General features: G+C 42.6%; 1 protein-coding gene and 1 long non-coding RNA gene across 4 annotated transcripts in view; both read right to left on the minus strand.

Moving 5' to 3' along the window:
* Window positions 1-8,377, minus strand: LOC134331772 (uncharacterized). Of its 3 annotated transcripts, none has more exons than XR_010015170.1 (6): window positions 8,359-8,377; window positions 6,998-7,035; window positions 6,769-6,871; window positions 6,547-6,663; window positions 5,950-6,057; window positions 1-258 (listed from the first exon to the last, which is right to left on the minus strand). It is a non-coding gene; the product is annotated as an uncharacterized LOC134331772 (long non-coding RNA). The 3 variants fall into 3 exon arrangements; XR_010015168.1 differs by lacking the exon at window positions 8,359-8,377 and adding an exon at window positions 7,720-7,790; XR_010015169.1 differs by lacking the exon at window positions 8,359-8,377 and adding an exon at window positions 7,549-7,672.
* A 1,994-nt stretch (window positions 8,378-10,371) lies between these two features.
* Window positions 10,372-22,908, minus strand: part of rubcn (rubicon autophagy regulator) — a 19,154-nt gene continuing 6,617 nt past the window's right edge. The window contains exons 8-20 of the mRNA XM_063013149.1: window positions 22,015-22,110; window positions 21,259-21,374; window positions 20,974-21,166; window positions 20,529-20,630; window positions 19,702-19,762; window positions 18,672-18,804; window positions 18,385-18,530; window positions 16,784-16,848; window positions 15,922-16,160; window positions 14,897-14,958; window positions 13,669-13,822; window positions 13,253-13,346; window positions 10,372-13,072 (exon numbers count right to left, since the gene is read on the minus strand). Of these exons, the coding sequence (XP_062869219.1) occupies window positions 12,936-13,072; window positions 13,253-13,346; window positions 13,669-13,822; window positions 14,897-14,958; window positions 15,922-16,160; window positions 16,784-16,848; window positions 18,385-18,530; window positions 18,672-18,804; window positions 19,702-19,762; window positions 20,529-20,630; window positions 20,974-21,166; window positions 21,259-21,374; window positions 22,015-22,110 (1,598 nt within the window). The 3' untranslated portion in view covers window positions 10,372-12,935. The remainder of the gene's footprint in view (window positions 13,073-13,252; window positions 13,347-13,668; window positions 13,823-14,896; window positions 14,959-15,921; window positions 16,161-16,783; window positions 16,849-18,384; window positions 18,531-18,671; window positions 18,805-19,701; window positions 19,763-20,528; window positions 20,631-20,973; window positions 21,167-21,258; window positions 21,375-22,014; window positions 22,111-22,908) is intronic.

The raw sequence follows: 22,908 nt of genomic DNA on the forward strand, positions 1-22,908 counted from the left end.
TGATCTTTAAACTATCTGTATTGCAATTTTCTTTTGTAGGCCGTAATACGATTATAAACATAGAATTTCAGATTTTGCCAGTCACGGTTCTTAGGAGCTTCTGGTTCAGCCCTTAAACACTTCTCACAGTCTCGCTGTGCTGGTACGATACAAGATGTGATGAAGCGATTCGTGTGCCATTCCACCGCCTGCACCTCTGTCTGCAGCCAAGGTGTTTTCTTCTTATGGGCAGTTTTACCTTTGCACTGTTTGTCCATTCTGCCATAGACAAAGATTATTAGGATCAAATTCTCATAATAGCTATAAATACACAGATCAGCCATAAAATTAAAACCCGCCTAATATTATGTAAGTCCCACTAGTGACACCTGTATAGCTCTGACCCATCGAAACATAAACTACACAAGACCAATGAGCCTTGGGTGCACATGACCCTGACACCAAGCCTACTGTGGACCATTTTTGGTAGGTACTAACCACTGTTTACTGGGAACAACCCACAAGACCTGCTGTTTTGGAGATGCATCACAGACATCACAATTTGGTCCTTGTCAAAGTCACACAGTTCCTTACTGTTGCCCATTTTTCCTGCTGCCAAAACATCACCTTCGAGAACTGACTGACTGCGGCTTAATACATCCCACCACCTTTTTACAAGAGTACAGTAAGAAAGTAAACCCTCGAAATTACTTGATTCTACCATGAACACTCCATGGTCTACCATGGACCAGACTCAAGTACTAACCACTGCATACTGTTACACCCCAAACCTGCTGTTTTGGAGATGCTCTGACCCTGACCATTTTTCCTGCTTTAATTTGTCTGCAATTGTCCTACCTGAGCAGGCTACTGGCTTTAGTGTTTAATGTTTCAAAGTGGGTCTGTTTCTTGTAAGTAAGACTGACACTGTGTTACACTGTTTGATTAGGTTACACCATGAGTTATATTTTTAACAACACTGTGGCTTCCCACACAGAAGTCCCAGTCCCAAGCCCATATGCCCCCTAATAATATTTACATTCTATAAAAACACACTATAATGACGACAATTTATCCCCCTCACTTACAGTCTGTAGAATACACACAGGCATTAGTTAGCTAAGTAATCAAACAGTACTTAAACCCTTTATTCACTGGGACTTCAACAAAAGCAAGAAAGCAAAAACCAAATACAAAAAGTAAAATAAAATAATATACCATCAGGATCTAGCCCAATTTTATCCAAGTTCTTGCCATGAAACTCAGCTAATCTTCCTTGCTCAAGAGCCATTAGAACTTTGCTGATCTTTTGATATACACTGGATGTCTCTGGCTCAGTGAGTTCCACTGTCTGTGACTCGACATCATCAGACAAAATGACCTCTGACAGGCACAGCTTTCCAAAGGGTTTCAGGGAGAGGAAGAAACAGCTAGATTATATTCTCAACAGAGGAAACTACACTCACAATGCTGCAGTTATGGAGTCAGGACAGGGGAAACGTGTGCCCTTTACACAACCATGTAAAGAAACATTGGGAAATGACTTCACATACTTTTAACAGTATGTGTGAGAGCAGATGCGAGAAATGGGAAGGCTGGTTCACAATGCCAGAAAAGTCACCACCTTAAAAAAAATGGAAGACCTTATGAATCCAAAAAATTACATGGAGAGAGTCAAAGCTGTCAAGTTGACATGTGGGTATGACAGTGAAACAAACAAGTTTTTGACCCCATCATTAGCAAACAAACTTGGAAATATCCTGGTTAAAGTAAGCAAACTTTTAAAAGCTCAAGGTTTCATCTCAAACAACCAACATCTTGTGAAGAATGCCAGTGAGTTTCAAGACATCCATCGGGAAAAGTAGAATGAGCTGATATCAGCCACGGCATTGAAAAACTTTGCTGATCTTGGCGAGCTGTAGGGTCTTCTCAGGCAGTCGATAGAACTCACGATGGATTCTTATGTCATGTCCAAGAAAATTGGCAAGCTGGTCCATTTCTGTGTCTATCATGTTTAGCACAGTTGAAAGGGTTGCAGCATGCTTTCTCAGTTTGGTAGATGTCAGTGGGACTCTTTGCACCACACACCTTTGCAAAGCCACAGAGACGGTCTGATCCTCTGAAATGTGTCATAGCTTCTGGTCTTGCAAACATATAACCATTGTCTATTAACAAGGATCTCTAATGCACAAAACATTTTTGGAGTCAGAAGAATTGGAACTGGGCGACCACGTTTCCCCCCGACGACAATCCTTGAGAAGTGTCTGCAGAGCTTTTTTTCCTCTTCAGACAGTGCCCAGTCCACATCCTCATGGTGATCAGAAGTGTCTCTTGATAAAAATGCAGATAAGAGCATGCTGGCAACTTCTCCTTCCCTGAGAAGAGAATAACCTGAGCCAGGCACACCTTATTCAGCTCCATCCAGGCTTTTGCAGAGGGACTTTCCGAGAGTGAAATGTACCACTCATCTTGTACTTGACTGAGATATGCATGCATTTTTTGGATGTCTTCAGTAAAAGGCATGAGAGTCGGTACGTTCCACTTTGCTTACCTTATGTTCCTCAATGCCGTGGCTGATATTAGCTCATTCTACTTTTCCCGATGGATGTCTTACAACTCACTGGCATTCTTCACAAGATGTTGGTTGTTTGAGATGAAACCTTGAGCTTTTAAAAGTTTGCTTACTTTAATCAGGATATTTCCAAGTTTGTTTGCTAATGATGGGGTCAAAAACTTGTTTGTTTCACTGTCATACCCACATGTCAACTTGACAGTTTTGACTGTCTCCATGTAATTTTTTGGATTCATAAGATCTTCCATTTTCTTTAAGGTGGTGACTTTTCTGGCATTGTGAACCAGCCTTCCCATTTCTCGCATCTGCTCTCTCACATACTGTTGATTCTTGTCTAATTTCCCCTTTTGTTTAACAAGTGCTGCCCAACATCAAGTTTCCCCTGTCCTGACTCCATAACTGCAGCATTGTGAGCGTAGTGTCCTCTGTTGTGAATATAATCTAGCTGTTTCTTCCTCTCCCTGAAACCCTTTGGAAAGCTTAAGAGCTTTGGCCACATCGGGTTCATTTTCATGCACATGTTCGAGGTGCCTTGCCATCTTGGCATACGGCTTAGAGCAATACAAGCAGTAATGTTTTTTGTTGTACACTCTTCGTCCACCTCTTTTTTGACTTGCGCTAACAACTATTAGATCATTTATGTTCTTACTTGAACCAAGTTCTTCTTCTGCTCCAGTGGCTTCAGGTGTAAAGCTGTGCCCGTCAAAGGTCATTTTGTCTGATGTTGTGGAGTCACAGACAGTGGAACTCTCTGAGCCAGAGACATCCAGTGTATTGTGCTTTGTTTTTTGGTTTGGTTTAAGGCTAGTGTCAATGTCACTATCACAAGTCGTATCAGGTATGTAATCATCTGCACTTTCTGATGAAGAATCAAATAGCTCACTGGAATTGTCAAGATTTGTGTCTTTCATTTACAAAACAAGAAATCATAATAAGAAAAACTTTAATACTTAATCCTAAATTTAAAACTTAATTTATCAGTAAATTTACATATACAGTGGGGCCAAAAAGTATTTAGTCAGCCACTGATTGCGCAGGTTCTCCTACTTAGACAAATGAGAGAGGTCTGTAATTTTCATCATAGCTACACTTCAACTATGAGAGACAAAATGAAAAAAAAAATCCAGGAAATCACATTGTAGGATTTTTTAAGAATTTATTTGTAAATTATGGTGGAAAATAAGTATTTGGTCAATAACAAAAGTTCAACTCAATACTTTGTAACATAACCTTTGTTGGCAATGACAGAGGTCAAACGTTTCCTGTAAGTCTTTACCAGGTTTGCACACACTGTAGCTGGTATTTTGGCCCATTCCTCCATGCAGATCTCCTCTAGAGCAGTGATGTTTTGGGGCTGTCGCTGGGCAACACGGACTCCACACATTTTCTATGGGGTTGAGGTCTGGAGACTGGCTAGGCCACTCCAGGACCTTGAAATGCTTTTTACGGAGCCACTCCTTCGTTGCCCGAGCGGTGTGTTTGGGATCATCGTCATGCTGGAAGACCCAGCCATGTTCCATCTTCAATGCTCTCACTGATGGAAGGAGGTTTTGGCTTAAAATCTCACGATACATGGCCCCGTTCATTCTTCCCTTAACACGGATCAGTCGTCCTGTCCCCTTTGCAGAAAAACAGCCCCAAAGCACGATGTTTCCACCCCCATGCTTCACAGTAGGTATGGTGTTCTTGGGATGCAACTCAGCATTCTTCTTCCTCCAAACACGACGAGTTGAGTTTTTACCAAAAAGTTCCATTTTGGTTTCATCTGACCACATGATATTCTCCCAATCCTCTTCTGGATCATCCATATGCTCTCTGGCAAACTTCAGACGGGCCTGGACATGTACTGGCTTAAGCAGGGGGGCACGCCTGGCACTGCAGGATTTGAGTCCCTCTCGGCGTAGTGTGTTACTGATGGTAGCCTTTGTTACTTTGGTCCCAGCTCTCTGCAGGTCATTCATCAGGTCCCTCCGTGTAGTTCTGGGATTTTTGCTCACCGTTCTCATGATCATTTTGACCCCACGGGATCGAGGGAGATTATCAATGGTCTTGTATGTCTTCCATTTTCTTACAGTTGCTCCCACAGTTGATTTATTCACACCAACCTGCTTGCCTATTGTAGATTCACTCTTCCCAGCCTGGTGCAGGTCTACAATTTTCTTCCTGGTGTCCTTCGACAGCTCTTTGGTCTTGGCCATGGTTGAGTTTGGAGTCTGACTGTTTGAGGCTGTGGACAGGTGTCTTTTATACAGATAACGAGGTCAAACCGGTAATACAGGTAACGAGTGGAGGACAGAAGAGCTTCTTAAAGAAGAAGTTACAGGTCTGTGAGAGCCAGAAATCTTGCTTGTTTGTTATTGACCAAATACTTATTTTCCACCATAATTTACGAATAAATTCTTTAAAAATCCTACAATGTGATTTCCTGGATTTTTTTTTCTAATTTTGTCTCTCATAGTTGAAGTGTACCTATGATGAAAATTACAGACCTCTCTCATCTTTCTAAGTAGGAGAACCTGCACAATCAGTGGCTGACTAAATACTTTTTGGCCCCACTGTATGTTTGATGAGCTCAAATACACAAGTACTTTTTTGTCATGTTTTTGTATTTTGGGTTTTTAGTTAATTAAAAGAATGTAATAAGTTAATTGTGATGATAATCTAGCAAGAATAATTGTTTATTGTGATGTATCTACAAGGTAAGTTCAAGGGGAACATATAGGGCAGATTTTAACTTTCACAGTGATTTTTTTCTTGGATAATTATCATTTTATTCTGAACACTTACGGCGTCCCCACAACACACCTTCAGTTAGTGTATGAGTAGAAACTGTGTGTAGAAACTGAACTAAACTGGTCCCCACAATGACTATAACATTGTGTGTGTGAAAGGTCCCCACAAGTGACTATTACATTGTGTGTGTGAAAGGTCCCCACAAGTAACTATAACATTGTGCGTGTATGTAACAGGTCCCCACAATGACTGTAACATTGTGTGTGTGTGTGTGAAAGGACCTTTCACACACACAATGTTACCATTCCTTGTGGGGACCTTTCACACACACAATGTTACAGTCATTGTGGGGACCAGTTTAGTTCAGTTTCTACACACAGTTTCTACTCATACACTAACTGAAGGTGTGTTGTGGGGACGTCGTAAGTGTTCAGAATAAAGTGATAATTATACAAGACAAAAATCCCTGTGAAAGTTAAAATCTGCCCTAAATGTTCCACTAGAACTTACCTTGTAGATACATCAAAATAAACAATTATTCTTGCTAGATTTACATCACAATTAACTTATTACATTCTTTTTACTGACTAAAAACCCAAAATACTAAAATATATGACAAAAGAGAGGCTGTAAAACTAAAAGTCAAGTAGTGGACATGCATGTACCTGTTGAGGAGTGCTGTTTGAAACAGAAGCATCATCCATCTGAGTCTTGGACAGGATAGAGGATTGGGAGTCGTCCTCCACCACGGCTCTAGCTGCAATGCTGGGTGTCTGTAAACACAATTTAAAATAACTATATCAAAAAACATGCACCAGACTTTAGAAAATAATTTTATAATAATAAAAAAATTATCTTTTGCCCAGTCAAGCAGTCTGTGTTCACACATATTAAATAAAACAGGCTTTGCGGGGACCTTTCACACACACAATGTTACAGTCATTGTGGGGACCAAGTCAGTTTCTACACACAGTTTGTACTCAGAAACTAACTGAAGGTGTGTTGTGGGGACGCCGTAAGTGTTCAGAATAAAGTGATAATTATACAAGACAAAAATCCCTGTGAAAGTAAAAATCTGCCCTATATGTTCCCCTAGAACCTACCTTGTAGATACATCACAATAAACAATTATTCTTACTAGATTATCATCACAATTAACTTATTACATTCTTTTAATTAATTAAAACCCCAAAATACTAAAATATATGACAAAAGAGAGCCTGTAGTTTTAACTTAAAGTGATGATGTGGATGTGCATGTACCTGTAGAGGAGTGCTGTTTAAAACAGAAGCATCATTCATCTTGGATCTTAGAATCTTGGACAGGACAGAGGATTGGGAGTCGTCCTCCACCACGGCTCTAGCTGCAATGCTGGGCGTCTGTACAAATTTTAAATATTTATTTTTATTGGGCTCCCTTAAGTAATCACACAAATTAAACACTTTATGACAACTTTTAACAGAATGCCTGACTGGTCAATGTACCTGTTGGTCAGTTTTTTCCGTTGTGCTTCTGCATATGAACTTTTAAATGGCAGGACTTGCTGATATCTTCTACATTTATATCACTGGGTGCTTTTGTAGCCACCTGTAAACATATTTTCATAGATAATTAGACTTAATGCATTTGGTATTTTGGTTCTTTAAGCATTTTAATTTTTATTCTTATCCTGCAATATGAGCCAGTCTGTACACCATGTATTGTGCAACATACTCGTGTTCTCCATGAGCAGTCTTCACATTCATTTCAAACTGCAGAAAAAAACAAAACAATTATTGTACTGGATTAAGTCTAGGTCTTTAAAGTTATTATTATATGCCTTATGCATATAATATGCATATAAAAAGTTTTTTTAAATATGAGGTGCAATTAAGCAACAATGCAAGAAAAAGGGACAAAAACTAAAATTATAATAATATATTATTTATATGTGTTATTTATTAGGGTTTTGCATTAATTATACAGTACAGTACAAATCTGTTTGTATATGGTGTGCATCTGCAGATACACTCTTGTTCAGAGTCTGGCCAAAAAGGTTAAATGTTATCTTAAAGTCCATTCGATCATGTTCATGTTGTTTATTAGGTTTGTGGGTATAAAACTTATCTTTACTTATTAGCGCATCACACTGGACTTAGTGACGCGTCTGCAGACGCGCACCAAACAACCTGTTCAGTAAACTACACCTGAACACACTGAAACGCGCTAGAAACCAACACAATACACACAGATTAGTTTTGTACAAATAAACATAAACTACTAACACTCGCTGTAGAACACATGTTGTAACGAAATCATTTATAATGTCCTTGTTAAAACGACATACTGAAGTTTTTTTCTCTGCCTGGCAGTAATACGCGTAAGAATGCCTGCTTTCACTTTTCCTGCCCAAACATTTAAGCATTTAATTTCATTTTGTAACAAACTTGCCTTACAGTTAAAGCTCCGAGTTCTACTTCTACCCACAGAACAGAGACTGAAAACCAGGTTCATTAGTGAAGTAATGCTACACCTGTTTCAAATTAAAGGCCCCAATGGAGACTGCAGCCGCACACAGACATTTCAAACTAACAGTTTTCTGTCTTTTTAAGTTACCAAAAATTTGTTGTCATTTTTAAATTTATTTAATGGAAAATTAATATAAATATCTAAATATATCTAAAAACACGCAGTCATTGTTATTTAACCACTGCACTGTCACAGCCCAATTATAAACAAGAAGCTTTATTTGCACTCATTTACACCGATCAGCCATAATATTAAAACCACCTCCTTGTTTCTACACTCACTGTCCATTTTATCAGCTCCACTTACCATATAGAAGCACTTTGTAGTTCTACAATTACTGACTGTAGTTTATCTGTTTCTCTACATGCTTTGTTACCCCCTTTCATGCTGTTCTTTAATACATTTACATGTTCTTTAATAGCAGGACAGGTCAGGTTTTAATGTTATGGCTGGAGAAGGAGAAGAACTGGTATTAAAGAACAAATAACTATTCACTAACAGAACTAATTAACATAATTTGACGGTTGAACAATTGTTATACTGGTTTGACATGCAAATATGCTTACCTTGTGTTTCATTTTTGGTCCTCTATATAAGTTCTTAGCTTCTTAGCTGCTTTCTCCTGCATATAATCTTCTTTTTTTGTCCACTGTGTGAATATCCATCTTTAACACTGAAAATGTCTGAAATCGTTCCTAATGGGGACCAGGAAGTGGGTGGTTCCCAACCTTATTTGGAATCCGTGTGTGTGTGTGATTCCGGCTATAAAAAAAAGGGGGCGCAACTGAGCACAACCCACACACTCACACATTCACCGAAAAACATGCGTTTTGAGCCAATGCTAAAAACCACACAGGCACCATTAGTAGGCCTCCTGTATCCATTTAAAATAGGTTTCCTTTATGGGGACTAGACTTTAGGTCCCCACACTGCAAGAGGTCCCCACGACGTGACTGTGTAAACAGATTCATGTCCCCTCAATGTGATGAATACCAGTGCACACACACCTCACACACACACCTCACACACACACACACACCTCACACACACACACACCTCACACACACACACACACCTCACACACACACACACACACACCTCACACACACACACACACACACACACACACACACACACACACACACACCTCACACACACACCTCACACACACACTCACACACCTCACACACACACACACACACACACACACCTCACACACACACACACACACCTCACACACACACACACACACACACACACACACACACACACACACACACCTCACACACACACCTCACACACACACCTGTTACGCCCTCATCATCATCTCCATGTGGTGCATCTGGATGTACCAGTGATACACACACACACACACCTCACACACACACACACACTTACAGAGCACAAACACACACAGAATACAAACACACACACACACTCATCCTCATTTAGTCGTATCCAATTCCCAATTCGGCTGAGGACGTCCATGATTAACACACGCCCGTCCCGACATGTGTGCAGCACTGACCCCTTTTTTTCACCTGCACCAGGCGGGTTCATACGGAGATCCATAGGTAGCGGTCATTAGCATCGTGTTTTCCACTGGTTTATCCTGGTCAGGGTCACGGTGGGTCTGAATATCCCTGGAATCACTTATAACACACTCCAGATGGCACACCCCACTCAGACATAGCCAGTCATATCTGTACGTAGATGCACCGCTGGGGATTTGAACCCTGGACCCAGTGATATTTTTCAGCCATGTCTTTACATGTAATAGAGATTTCTGTGGAGTTTCTGAACGTGTCCCAACTTTTTTTGAAACTGGTGTGTCGTGTTTGTACCGTTTTATTTAAATACAGATCAAAGTGGAGTCACAAATCACTGCTTTCTGGTTTTATTTCCTTTTCATCTTGTCCAAACCTTCAGATTCACTTTATTAGGTCCAGCTGGGTCGTACATTCAGCGACCATACGGATGAGCATAGTGGGTATACAATTACTGACTGTAGTCCATCTGCAACTCAGATCATACTCATCAAAACTTTTATCCCAACACCCATCAATCCCTAACTGACACGGTCATGTGTTGGTCTGTGTGTGTATGAGTGTAGCAGGTGCAGCAGTGTTGTTGGGATTTTAAAACCCTGTGTAAACACACTGGCCACTTTATTAGGAACGCAGGCAGTAGGTGGACACTTTCTGATCAAAATCCCAACAACACTGCTGCACCTGCTATACTCAATCCAGAATAACACCCATATTACCATGTTAGAGTCACAGCAGCGCTGAGAATGATCCACCACCCAAACATCACAGTTAATGAGGCTCAGGTGAGCAACAGATGGGCAAGTCAGTAGTTGTATACCCACAAAGTTCATCTAGGTCGACACAGCTCATAAAAGGGTCAATAAACAGCCGTTAGCAGTGGGCATGGCTGACAAACCTCAACTCCTTGATTACCGTGGGCGTGTGTACACATACTTTTGGTTGTACCGCGTCCGTACTGTGTTGGCACACGCCCGGTCATTTAACATTCAAGCTTCATCAACACAAGGTTCAAAAATATTGGGACGGAGAAACAGTCTGAGTCTTTAATAGTACATTTACATCACATTATTTACATTATTCAAGTTACATTTTCTTAGTAGTGCATTTTTATTAAAGTTTTCACACAGCGGTGATGCCATGCGCGCACACACACACACACACACACACACCTGCCGTTTATAAAGGACAAAAATCAACATGAAAGTTGACATTCAACAATATTGACATCTACTCACGCATCTCTGGGTTTCCTTTCACCCCCCTAAACAATACCAGTCAGTGCCCTGTGCCCAGGGTTTCTGGGTGGCACTGGACCCACCACAACATGACCACTGCATCCTGTATCTGTTCTAATTGTTTAGCATTTTAAACCACTGTCTGTTATCAGTCACAGAATGAATGATTCCTTACTGCAGACTATTTATTTAAACGCCCCATCCCAATTTTCCTCCTCATTTAGTCGTGTCCAATTCCCAATTCTGCTGCAGACCTCCACTACTGAGGACCTGAGGAGGGTCGTGACTAACACACGCCCCCTCAGACACGTGTGCAGTACCGACGGAGCACTGGGCGGTTCATACGGAGATCCGTATCACGCACGGAGAGACACGCACTGATCTGCGTTATCCCCCGTCTCTGTGCAGCACCATCGATAAAAGTTAACACTGTATGAGAATAATCGGCTTGTTGCTGCTGCTGCTTCGACAATATCGACACATACTGACGCATCTACTGACGCATCTATGTCTGTGCTGCGCTCATATTCAATTTAAGAACTTTACACGTTGCTCTAAATGCACTAAAAAATAAAAATAAATAATAATCTGGGCCCAAATTCATACTGGAGAATAAAGGTGCGACAAAAACGGAGGTAAGAAGTCCAAATGCACCAAATAAATCAAAGCCTGGCTGCTGTTTAACCAATAACATACAAACACCAAAATAAAATAAACAGCCACGTTACACAATCTAGACCTGGAGTAAACAGACTAATAACTAATTTATTGGACTAAATACATAAATATAATACTTAGAATTCTATTTAAAGTTAAACTATTGCTCTGTAATTCACAGGGGGCAATTTTAGCAGTAATAGTGCAACTATCAACAAACTTAAAACCACTTGGGGCATTTCACTGTTTGACCATTAACAGAAAAACACTGAGATGAAATAAACAGCCACGTTCCACAATCTAGACCTGGAATAAACAGACAGTTACACTATTGCTCTGTAATTCACAGGGGGGCAGTTTAAGGGGTAACAGTGCTACTATCAACAAACTTAAAACCACCTGGGGCACAAATAATAGAAAATAATAAAAGGAAATGCTTACTTATGAAGTAAAACGATGCATAAAGCAACACGTGTGGCGATTTTCACTTTTAAAAAAAGTAAAAAAGCTAAAAAAAATGGTGAATTTATTTTAAGGTGGACGTTGAGCTTAGTGAGGATTTAAAACAAACCTCAAAGCCAATTATCCAATCATCATGTTGGAACGATGAAGAATGAAAACCAGAAGACAGCGTGAAGCGAGCGGAGCGACATGAATGGAAACCAGTCAGAGCAAACCTCCAACCTACCAAACAACAAACACAACAGACTGCAAAAAAAGCTGCATCATCATCCGGAGCGCAGTCTCATTCATACTGCAGGATTTCCTGTAAGACATGACGCTGCAGCAGTAACCACGACTGAACCACACATGCTCCGGTGTGTGGACATCAGGACTAACTTGCTGCTTATAACACCTAATAAAAGTAGAAAATAATATAAGAGCAAACGTTAGATTCAGAGCGAAATGGAATCCTGAAGTTCCCTGAGCAGGAGCAACACAAATATTCAGGCGGGGAACGTAAGTGGGCCTTCGATTGAATTTACCGATCATCAAATAATATTAACATTCAAAGTGGCTCCTAAATTGGTACCCGAACCACAACGGTGGATCATTTCTGAACATCAGAGTCATTTAAAAGTGCAGGAATACGTAACACTGCCACCACTGGTCCTGATTCTACCCATATTACCCCCCCCACATGATGTTCAATATGAGTCCAAGTGCTCGATTCAAGGGTAGAAATTCCAGTTTTCCATTTCATACATCGTCGCATTATTGATAACGCAGCAGGACCAGAGACGAGGACGCCAGGACGGATGGGTGCCAACACGATAATATAGGAACCTATAAAGCACGGGCGAAAACGGTGCAACCCGGGGCGGCAGTTTGTGCCATTTTATCCTGTTTATGGTCTCCGAAAAGTGCCGGCAGGGAGTACAAACCAAACGAAGACCACACACACACACACACACACACACACACACACACACACACACACACACACACACACACACACACAGAGCAGCTGCATCACACGCTGACAGAAATATAAAAGACGATGATGTTAATACAAAATAAATAAAGAATAAATCTTAACGTTTATATAAAATAAATTCTTTTTACAGCTCTGATTAAAAATAACAAAAACAAAGAATCAGAAATAAGGAGTTAGAACGTCTGCACACACACACACACACCATCTAACAGTCCTAAAGCTATGTAGGCAGCCGTGTGTGTATCAGTGTGTGTGTGTGTGTTTTATTCTCCTCCGCCCTCGTCCTCCTCCTCGTCTGTGTTTTTACTCCGTAACCTCTCGCGCCGCTCTGCCAGGCGTCGACACCGCGGGCACACACTCTTGCTCTTGAAGCACGTACGATGGTAACACGCACTGCATTCTGTAACACACACACACACACACACACACACACACACACACACACACACACACACACACACACACACACACACACACACACAGAGAGAGAGAGTTGGTTGGTTGGTTAGTGATGGGAAATGCGTCTGTTTAGAGAGAGAGGTGTGTGTGTGTGTGTGTGTGTGTGTGTGTGTGTGTTTACCTTCACAGCGGCGACACTTGGTCACTTCGAAAGGGAAGATGATGTCTTTATCGTTTCCACAGAACTCACACACGAAGCCCTTGGCCTGGCACAGCTACCAACACACAGAGAGGAGCAGGTGAACTGGGTGAACTGGGTGAACTCATGCCAACCAGTGATGATTACAAACACGACTGTTCTATACCGAATCATCTGGACAGGGCACCAATCCATCACAGGGCACTGGATACCCATTCACACCTAAAGGTGGTGCCTACGTAGGCACAGGTAGAACATACCAAACTCCTCAAAGGTGCCCAAGACCCTTGTGCTAACCACACACACTACATGCTGTGCCCCCCCATGCCACCTCAGAACCATGCAGTGTGTTCCTACAGTGTAATTACGTGGGCACAGAACCGTTGATCGCCTCTTACCAGACAGGACGCGGCGTGCGTCGACCCCGCCCGCACGAGGTCACGCAGCTTAGGAGCGAGGTCACCGGAGCGAACGGCCATGAGGTCGTTCAGAGAGAACAGGTGCAGGTCCTCGCTCAGGTGAGCAGGGGCGGAGTCGAACTGCTTCAACACTCTGAAAATCACACACACACACACACACACACAGGAGTCAAACACACTAATACGGCCAAAAGTATGTGGACACCCTGCTGATTAGGATGATTGGAGAGCAGCAGTGTTGGTACTCATGAGTCTCCGAGTGTACGCACTAACACAACTGGCCGTGTTTAAGGAAGGGAAGGTCGGACTGGGTGGTATATCAGACTGCAGTGGGTAACATGGAGCTAAGGGCGCATTCACATGAGACGCGTTTTGCTATTTTCTCACCGTAAGCGCTCTAACAATTATCTTGAGCGGTAAACCCTCACCAGCGTGTGAATCTGATCTGAATCTGCATCAGTGTGGAATAAGGTGCAGATCCAGGGTTACAGCTCCACATGTATCTGTGTTTATCTGGATTCTCCTCCCTGTTTCACTTTTAAACTTGTGTTACAGCTCCAGCTTCTGAGAAATGGTGAGAATCAGAATCAGCTTCTCCCAGAGTCTAAAACGCTTCTGGTTGAAAATAAAGCTTAACGTGGTTTAATGTAGTAAAAGAAGGAGACAGGAGCACTAAACTTCTCTTCATTATTACTGCTCATAAGTTCCTCCACTAATCACATTCCTCACTCGCTGTTTTACTACAATAAGTCACGCTAGGTTTTGTTCGTACGGCCCGAGTCGCTTTCACTGCCTCGTATCAAACAGTTCGTCTCATTGGAGGAGCTTTGAAAAGCTCAGCAAACAGCGAACTGGGTTAAAGTTCAATCAGGTGAAAGAAGCAACGGCACAGCCAGCGCAAGAACGGTTTTGCCGCGTCTCATGTGAATGCGCCCTAACCCTGGCAGGTGGGTGATAAACAGCAGTTGGCGACTGGACGCTGTGCAGACGTGATCGGCTGTGTCTGAGGGTGGGCAGACTGAAAGGATACGTCAGCGCTGCTGCAATTGCGGCCTCTGCTGGCTGTCGGCGGCACAGCACAGAGATGGTGAACAATAGGCAGCAGTGCGTGACTCTCCGTACTGTCTGAACGTGTCTCGTGCAGGTGAAAAGAAGCGGTTGGGCTACTGCACACGTCTGTAGCAGTGAGAACACGGTAGACACGTACTGTTGGGCGAAGCGGCAGGTCCTGAGGAGGTTCTTCATGTGGAACAGCTGCATTCTCAGCACCTGGAAACACAGCACAACGTGGAGAACATCACGCCGTGCACTCATGACCCCGCACATTTCAACCTCCTCCCTTCTTTCTCTCTTTTAATAGTAGCATTTTATATACAATAGTATTTCTCCCAGTCTAGTCATATCCAATTCCCTAAATGTGACTTACTTTGTTGCTTGCACCCCCCTCACGCAGACCGAGGAGAGCTGCAGACTATCACAAGGGTCTTACAGAGAGAAGAGCGGTCTCACGGATGAAGAGTCACACACTCAATTCACATTTACATTTTCAGCATTTAGCGGACACTTTTTATCCAAAGCGACTTACAGTACTGTGACAGTATACTGTCTAAGCAATTAAGGGTTAAGGGCCTTGCTCAAGGGCCCAAGGGCCCAACAGTGGCAACCTGGCACTTTTGATTACTAGTCTTGTACCTTAACCACTAGGCTATGGCTGCCCTGCTCTTCTTGGGTGCCTTGCCCAGCCCAGCAGTGAGGAACCCATTCGACCACCCCACCCACAGACACAGCCAACTGCGCCCAGACTGTCGATAGCACAGCTGAGAGTCGTACTTCAGAGCTCGAGATTTAGCAGACACTTTTATCCAAAGCGACTTACAGTACTGTGACAGAATATTATCTAAGCAATTGAGGGTTAAGGGCCTCGCTCAAGGGTCCAACAGTGGCAATCTGACAGTGGTGGGGATTGAACCAGCGCCCTTTTTGTTACTAGTCCAGTACCTTAACCACTAGGCTACACCTGACCGTGAGATCTCAGCAGAGTTCCACCCTGCAAGCGCCTGTTCATTCTCTTCCTAAATATCTGTTAAAAAAGGAACAACCTGGATGCTACCTAAACTCAGCGCTGTGATTGGCTGATGGGATTGCTCTTGTTTTATCAGTTCATGCTGGCCTTCTAATAAAGCAGGACTACGTGCCTTGACTATCATACCGGTCGGTCGGTGATGAACGTACCCGCACTGCCTCCAGGTTCTTCACCTTCTTGTACAGGTTGCTGTTGATGTCGTTGAGGTTGAACAGAGGATCCTGGGTAATTTTGTTCAGCAGGTCTCGAGCGAAGTTACTGACGTAGTATTTGGTGAAATCCCACTTTCCAAGGACGCGCCCCGGCACCACGGCAAGAGCGTTCTCATGGCAACACTGGCAAAAATAGCGGCCCAGGTACTCGCAGTAGCGCAGCCGCTTGATATAACCTGTAACACACACACACACACACACACACACACACACACACACACACACACACACACACACACGGTCAAACACACATATAATCCTTAAACACTAGACGTGCCCTACAACAGTCCTAAACATTGAGACCTGGTTGTTTTAGCTACACCAGCTTCCACTATACAATCAAAAGTATTTGGACACCTGACCATGAGCTCGCCGGACGACCCGAAGTGTATTAAAACAGAGCGACATCTATGTGACCCTCTCAACTCGCAACTTACAGTACTGTGACAGTATACTGTCTACGCAATTGAGGGTTAAGGGCCTTGCTCAAGGGCCCAACTGTGGCAACCTGGCAGTGGTTGGGCTTGAACAAGCGACCTCTCGATTACTAGTGCAGTCCCTTACCCGCTCGGCTACAACTACCATTTACTGACTGAAACACATTAATTTAAACCTTAGAAGTGTTGTCCTAATACTTTTGACCATATAGTGTATTAATAAGTGAGAGGTGATCGTGTGGTGTAAACGTGGCTTAATGTAAACAAACCTAAACATTATAATAATGCTTAACATTCAGGGTCCTTGATGTTGGAGTATGTCAGGCCGTGTCAGTAGTAATGTGGGTGAGTGATGGTTATACCTGGGTCAATTCGAGTTCCACATCCTGCACAGCGGTAGTTCTGTTTCGCCACCAGCACCTTCCTCCTGATCCACAAACCACACACACACACACACACACACACACACACACACACACACACACACACACACACACACAATGAAATAATTCCTCAATATTAACACTGTTACCATCAGCACATACAGAGAAAACAGGACTATACAAGCAGAAGGAGTGGAACTGTTCATTAATAATCACTAATGAAAACAAAACGCTGAACTTTAGAAAATATAAACACATAAACACGTCCTGTCCGTAAATCAAATGATTCCACTCCATAATTAAAACGTGGAGGAGGTGATGATACATGTGGGGGGCTTTGCTGTGTGAGGAATTTTGTATTCAGAAGAATATGAGCTCATGTGTCTGTGAGCAGAAGCTGAGGTGCAGTTATTACAAACACATACAGGGCTGTTCATTTGGCTCCAGCTTGAGGGCCATTCCACCTAATCTGGGTCATTTCTGTCCCCAGAACATTATATATATACTGTATATATATATATATATATATATGTATATACACAGTACAGTATAAATGAACTCTAAACAAAGCACAAACATTAATTGAAAACCGTTCCAGGTGGCTACATCATGAAGCTGATTGAGAAAATGCCAAAAAGTGTGCAAAGCTGTCATCAAAGCAAAAGGTGGCTACTTTAAAGAATATAAAATATAAAACATATTCTGGTTTGTTTAACACTTTTTTGTTCACTACATAATTCCATGTGTGTTCCTTCACAGTTTGGACATCTTCAGTATTAATCTACAATGTTGAAAATTAAAAAAAAAGCAAGAAAAACCACGGGAATGAGAAAGTGTGTCCAAACTTTTGGAAATTAACTTTAAATGCATTTTAATTAGGATGTATGATTTCAAATGTTTATAAAAACTCCATATAACACTACTAATAGTATTAGTTCACGTCCCCTCTCTGACCTGACACTTTAGAATGAAATATCAGAGTAAAATCAGTCAGAAATGCTTTTATCCTGCAGTGTTCGGTGACTCCAGATCACATCCATGTTTTTAATCTTTATTTTCCATCAGAAATGTAGAATAATGTGGTTAAAATCCCCTCAGTCCTGTTACCCTCACATATTCATCCTTCTAATCATAAAAGTGAGAATATTCTCATCAATCAGGTCACGTTCATTATCCGTGTCTACTGAAGCTCACAGGAAGAGCATTAGTAGGTTCTCCCTTTTTCCCCTGTATGTTTGATAATATTGTAACTGACTGAGAAGATTCATCTCCACCTTCATTCCTGTTACCTAAACTAGACTGTGCCCTGTGTTCTGGTGCTTTAGCATGTTCTCCATGCTGCTATATTTCATCTATTCACTAATTCTAGGTTAAAAACTCAGTCCTGTTCCTCATACACAGCTCATCGTCCACTTAGAAACCTTGTACAAATGAAACAAAGGTGCCCGAGATTCGACCCAAACACATCCCGACTAGTTAAGTATAAAGATAAAAGATTAAAAGATGAAGTTTAATTAGACTCCGCCCACACCTGCATGACTCCGCCCACACCTGAACCAGTACAGACTGGAAGCACTCACTTGGGTGCAGAGTGGATGTTAAAGATGATCTGCGGTCTCGGTGGCGCCCACTCCAGGTTTCCTCTCACACGGATACGCAGCTTATACACGTCCGCATGTTCCCCGTCATCGGGAGAGATGGGCACAGAGTCGGGCATGGGCAGCAGCTACACACACACACACACACACACACACACACACACACACACAATTTAACACTAAGTGTAAACATCACACGGTACAGTGTTGTTTGTAGATGTGTGTATGATCATGCATGTTCGTGTGCACGTGTGTGTTTGTCCGTGTACTTTCTGAGGAGCGTCGTGCTCCGGGACGAGCCACTCGAGCTCAGACGCTGCAGGGAGCTGCAGACCCTCAAACTGGCGCAGCAGCCCCATCGCCACCGACTCTGCGCTGTTCGACTGCAGGAACGAGTGAGAACTGCACACAGAGAGATAAACACCACGTTTATTTACTCACATGAGCATTATTACACCCCCATGCTCCTACTGAACACGCTTCTCGTGTCTGCTGGAATTTCTGCCCATTTATTCAAAAGGGAATTTGAGGACAGGTACTGATGGCTCCCATTTGACATTTCAATTCATCTTAAAATAACTGGGGGTCACTGGGGTTGGGGGCAGGAGGCCATATAGTGCATTCAAATAAGAGATAATTAAGAAAGTTAAGAGGTTGCGGTCGTTTAGCCCAGCAGTCCAACACACTAACCCACCACCCATGGAGAGTGCTAGTCTGTGGCTCTCTTCAGCCAGTGTGAGGTCACAATAGTGCACAGGAAAATTCAGCTTTAATAATGAGCTGATCATTTTAGCATTTTAGAGGGGATTTAGCTGCATTAAACAGCTACCAGGTGCAATCTGCTAACCTCAAGAGCTTGAGAACTTGGCACTGCACCACCCGAGCGCCTTCTTGTCTTTTTACAGTCAGAGTAAAATAATACGTATTAAACCAGTATTAGCTGTAGATCAAGCCCAATTTGGCTTAAAATCTGGCAATCTGGCAACCAGGCGTATAGCGCCAGTGACGTCAACCAGGCAAGGTGAATAGCGCCAGCGCCCCCTGCTGTTTAAAGTGAATATTGATTCATTATACATGTAAACCAATTTATATCATGGAATTTTTGAACCGGTTATTAACTGTCTTGTGGTGCATCGTTACATCCCTAGTGTGTGTGTGTGTGTGTGTGTGTGTGTGTGTGTGTGTGTCTGTGTGTGTGTGTCTGTGTGTGTGTGTCTGTGTGTGTGTGTGTGTGTGTGTGTGTGTCTGTGTGTGTGTGTGTGTGTGTGTGTGTGTGTGTGTGTGTGTGTAAAAACTCACATAGACTCGGAGCTGATGAAAGACCTGCTGCTTAGATTTACGCTCGACCTCACATCTGCATCTGTAGCACAAAAAAACATCATCAGTATACAAACTTACCTGACGAAATTACACATGATCTTGATTTGACAGGAGTCAGGATCCACCGAGGTGCTGTCAGCCGTCCGGGCGTCTGCGCAGACATGCTTGGCTGCCACACGGTGGAATAATACTAGATGTCTTTCACTCACTCTTTCTTGCAGCACGTTTTAAGTCCTAAATGTTTAATTGTTCACAAACGTTCATATGAAGGAATTTACATTATCAGAATTTAGCACACGCCTTTATCTGAAGCGACTTAACATTAGATACAGTCTGAGAAATTCAGGGTTAAGGGCCTTGCTCAAGGGCCCAAAAGCAGAAACCGGGCAGCATTGGGGCTTGAACCAGCGACCCTTTGATTACTAGTCCAATTTTAGAAATGACATGAAAGTTGCCCACAGGTCTGAACACTAGGTGTCGCTATTACACATAACCGGTATGACGCGCTCCTTGTAACCAAAATGGTAATGAGATCACACCAGCAGTAATGTTCCTGAACCTCATGGTGGCTCCAAAGACAGATTTACTGATTCCAAAGGGAAGTGGGTATGTTTAATTTGTCAGGAAACAGCTGCGTTAAGAACTGGGTGTAACAATGTCGTTCAAATCATAAAGACGTGTCGCTTATGGTAATCCAGGAGGCCTGTTCTTTTCCAATTATTTTATTGCACAAAGTCCGTCCAAGTGCAGCCCCAAACAGGACAAGTTCGGACACCCCCGCTCTAACCCCACACCCTCCCACTCACCTCTCGGCTCACAGTCGTCCAGGTCGTCGGCTGATCCGGAGTCAGACTGGTGCGGTGAGTCCTGCGAGCTCCGTAATGATCCTCCACTGTCTGTAGAGGGGACTGAGAGAGAAGAAAGAAAAACACAACGATCTAAACCCCAGTTCTCTGTCTCACACACACACACACACACACACACACACACACACACACACACACACACACACACACACACACACACACACACACACACACACACCCCTCAGCTCAGCTTATATCAAACAGCACTGGTGCCAGAACCTCCTCCAGACAGTAGAGGTCACTGCTGCGGTGGCCAGGATGTGATTCCATATCCAGCCTTGTTTCTCAATTTTGAGGGGGGATCAAAGGAGGTGTGAGTCCATCACTGCCTGGTGTAAATATGCAGCCAACAGCTTCACCCTCGTGACAACGAGGTCCGACTCACCGCGCAGGGTGGAGCTGGGCGCCTGCAGGCGGCTGCGTCTGATCTGCTGCCTCCGTAGATGAATCTTTTGCTTGAGTTGCTGGATCTCAGAGTCGCTGTCTCCGTCTTCCTCCGCCTCGTCCGCCCTCATCTTACACTTCATCAGCTCGATGGCGGCGATGAGGGACTCCGAGATGCTGAAGTGGGCGTTCTCCTGCACAGGAAGCAGACGCGCCCCGCCGTGAGCGCACATCATACACCATATAGATGTAAACGGGAGACTAGAAGAACCAAGACTGAAGATACCTTCTCTAGATCTGCGCAGCTGCCAAAGTCCTGCTCTGACAGGTAGCTGATCAGACTCTGTCCCTCCGACGGCTTCCGGAACAACCCATCAGACCCGCCCGAGTACTGAAACCCACCTACGGTACGGCAGTAAGGAATACATACAAGGCAAATTCTAACCACACCTGCATTCAAATCCAATAACAATGTACCGACTGTAAAGCATGGTGGTGGTAGCATGAACTCTATACAGTGAAATATACTGTATATGGGTTTGTTGAATTTCAACACCATCGTCATTAACATAGAAATGCCCCACCTTTCGCAGCCATAACAGCCTCCACTCTGTTAGGAAGGCTTCAATGTAGGGCGAGATGGCCTGGTTCTCAATCGACCTTCCATTTCATTCATGGATGGAATGGTGTAAAGCACGTCACCACTGGACTCTATCTGGCAGTCTGATAGCCAGGTCTGGGTTTGCTGAATGCCAGGATAACGTTACCTATTGTGCCAACTGTAAAGTGTGGTGGAGGAGGGATAATGCTATGGGGATGTCTTTTTTCGGGGATTTGAACTAACCCCCTTAGTTCCAAAGAAGTAAAACCCTAATGCTGCAGCATGCGCCAAGACAATTGCATGCTTCCAATTTTGTAGGAACAGTTTAGGGAAGGCCCTTCTGTGTACCTTTGGATGTGCACTACATGGACGAAGGAGTAGAAAAGTGCCCTACGTAGTGAGGATGGTGTGAATTGGGACGTGTTAGTAGTGAAGACTCACCCGCCTCCATATAGAGAGAACTGTGGCTGCTGCAGCTAGTGCTGCTCTGAGGAGAGAAGGGTCCATAACTCACACACGGATCTTCTAAACCTGATTCTACACACACACACACACACACACGTGATCGTGTTAATATTAATACGGCAGTACTGTACTATAAAGCATACACTATATGGACAAAAGGATTGGGACACTTCTAATAACTGAATTCAGTTTTTTTAATGGGATGACCAACAAGGTCATGGTCAGGTGTCCAAATACTTTTGGAAATACAGTGTATAATCTGACTGATGATCTCAAACACATGGTAAGATGAGCGACATGAGGAAATCTTTGGGTACAATGACATGCAGTGTAGCTTTTGGTCAGGGTCACAGCGTGTGATCACGTTTGTGTAAACGCTCAGCTGGCCAAGGTAGCACTGAGATTCGAACCTGGATCTCAGGGGTGGTGGGTTAACACACCACTCTGCTTAACCACTACCAGAGTGATAATGTTATTTAAAAATTAATAATTAAATATTAACAACAATAATAACAATAAATTATATATATATATTTAAAATATATAATAGATATATTATTATTAATTAAAAATATATATTAAAAAAAAAAAAAAAATCCAAAAACATCTTAATAATAACAAATAAATTTAAAATAATAAAACATTAATGATCAACTCTAAATATTAATAGTAAAAATAAATAAAACTTTATTATTAATAATGGTAACAACAAGATTATAAATAATTTTGTTGTTGCTACTATTAATAAAAATAAACATTAACATTATAAAAAATAATAATATACATAATAAACAAATAAAATAAAAATAATAAAATATTAATAAAAACTATATAATAACAGTAAAATAAAACTTTATAATAATATATGAA

This window comes from Trichomycterus rosablanca, chromosome 17 (genome assembly GCF_030014385.1).
Source record: "Trichomycterus rosablanca isolate fTriRos1 chromosome 17, fTriRos1.hap1, whole genome shotgun sequence".
Classification (NCBI taxonomy): domain Eukaryota; kingdom Metazoa; phylum Chordata; class Actinopteri; order Siluriformes; family Trichomycteridae; genus Trichomycterus; species Trichomycterus rosablanca.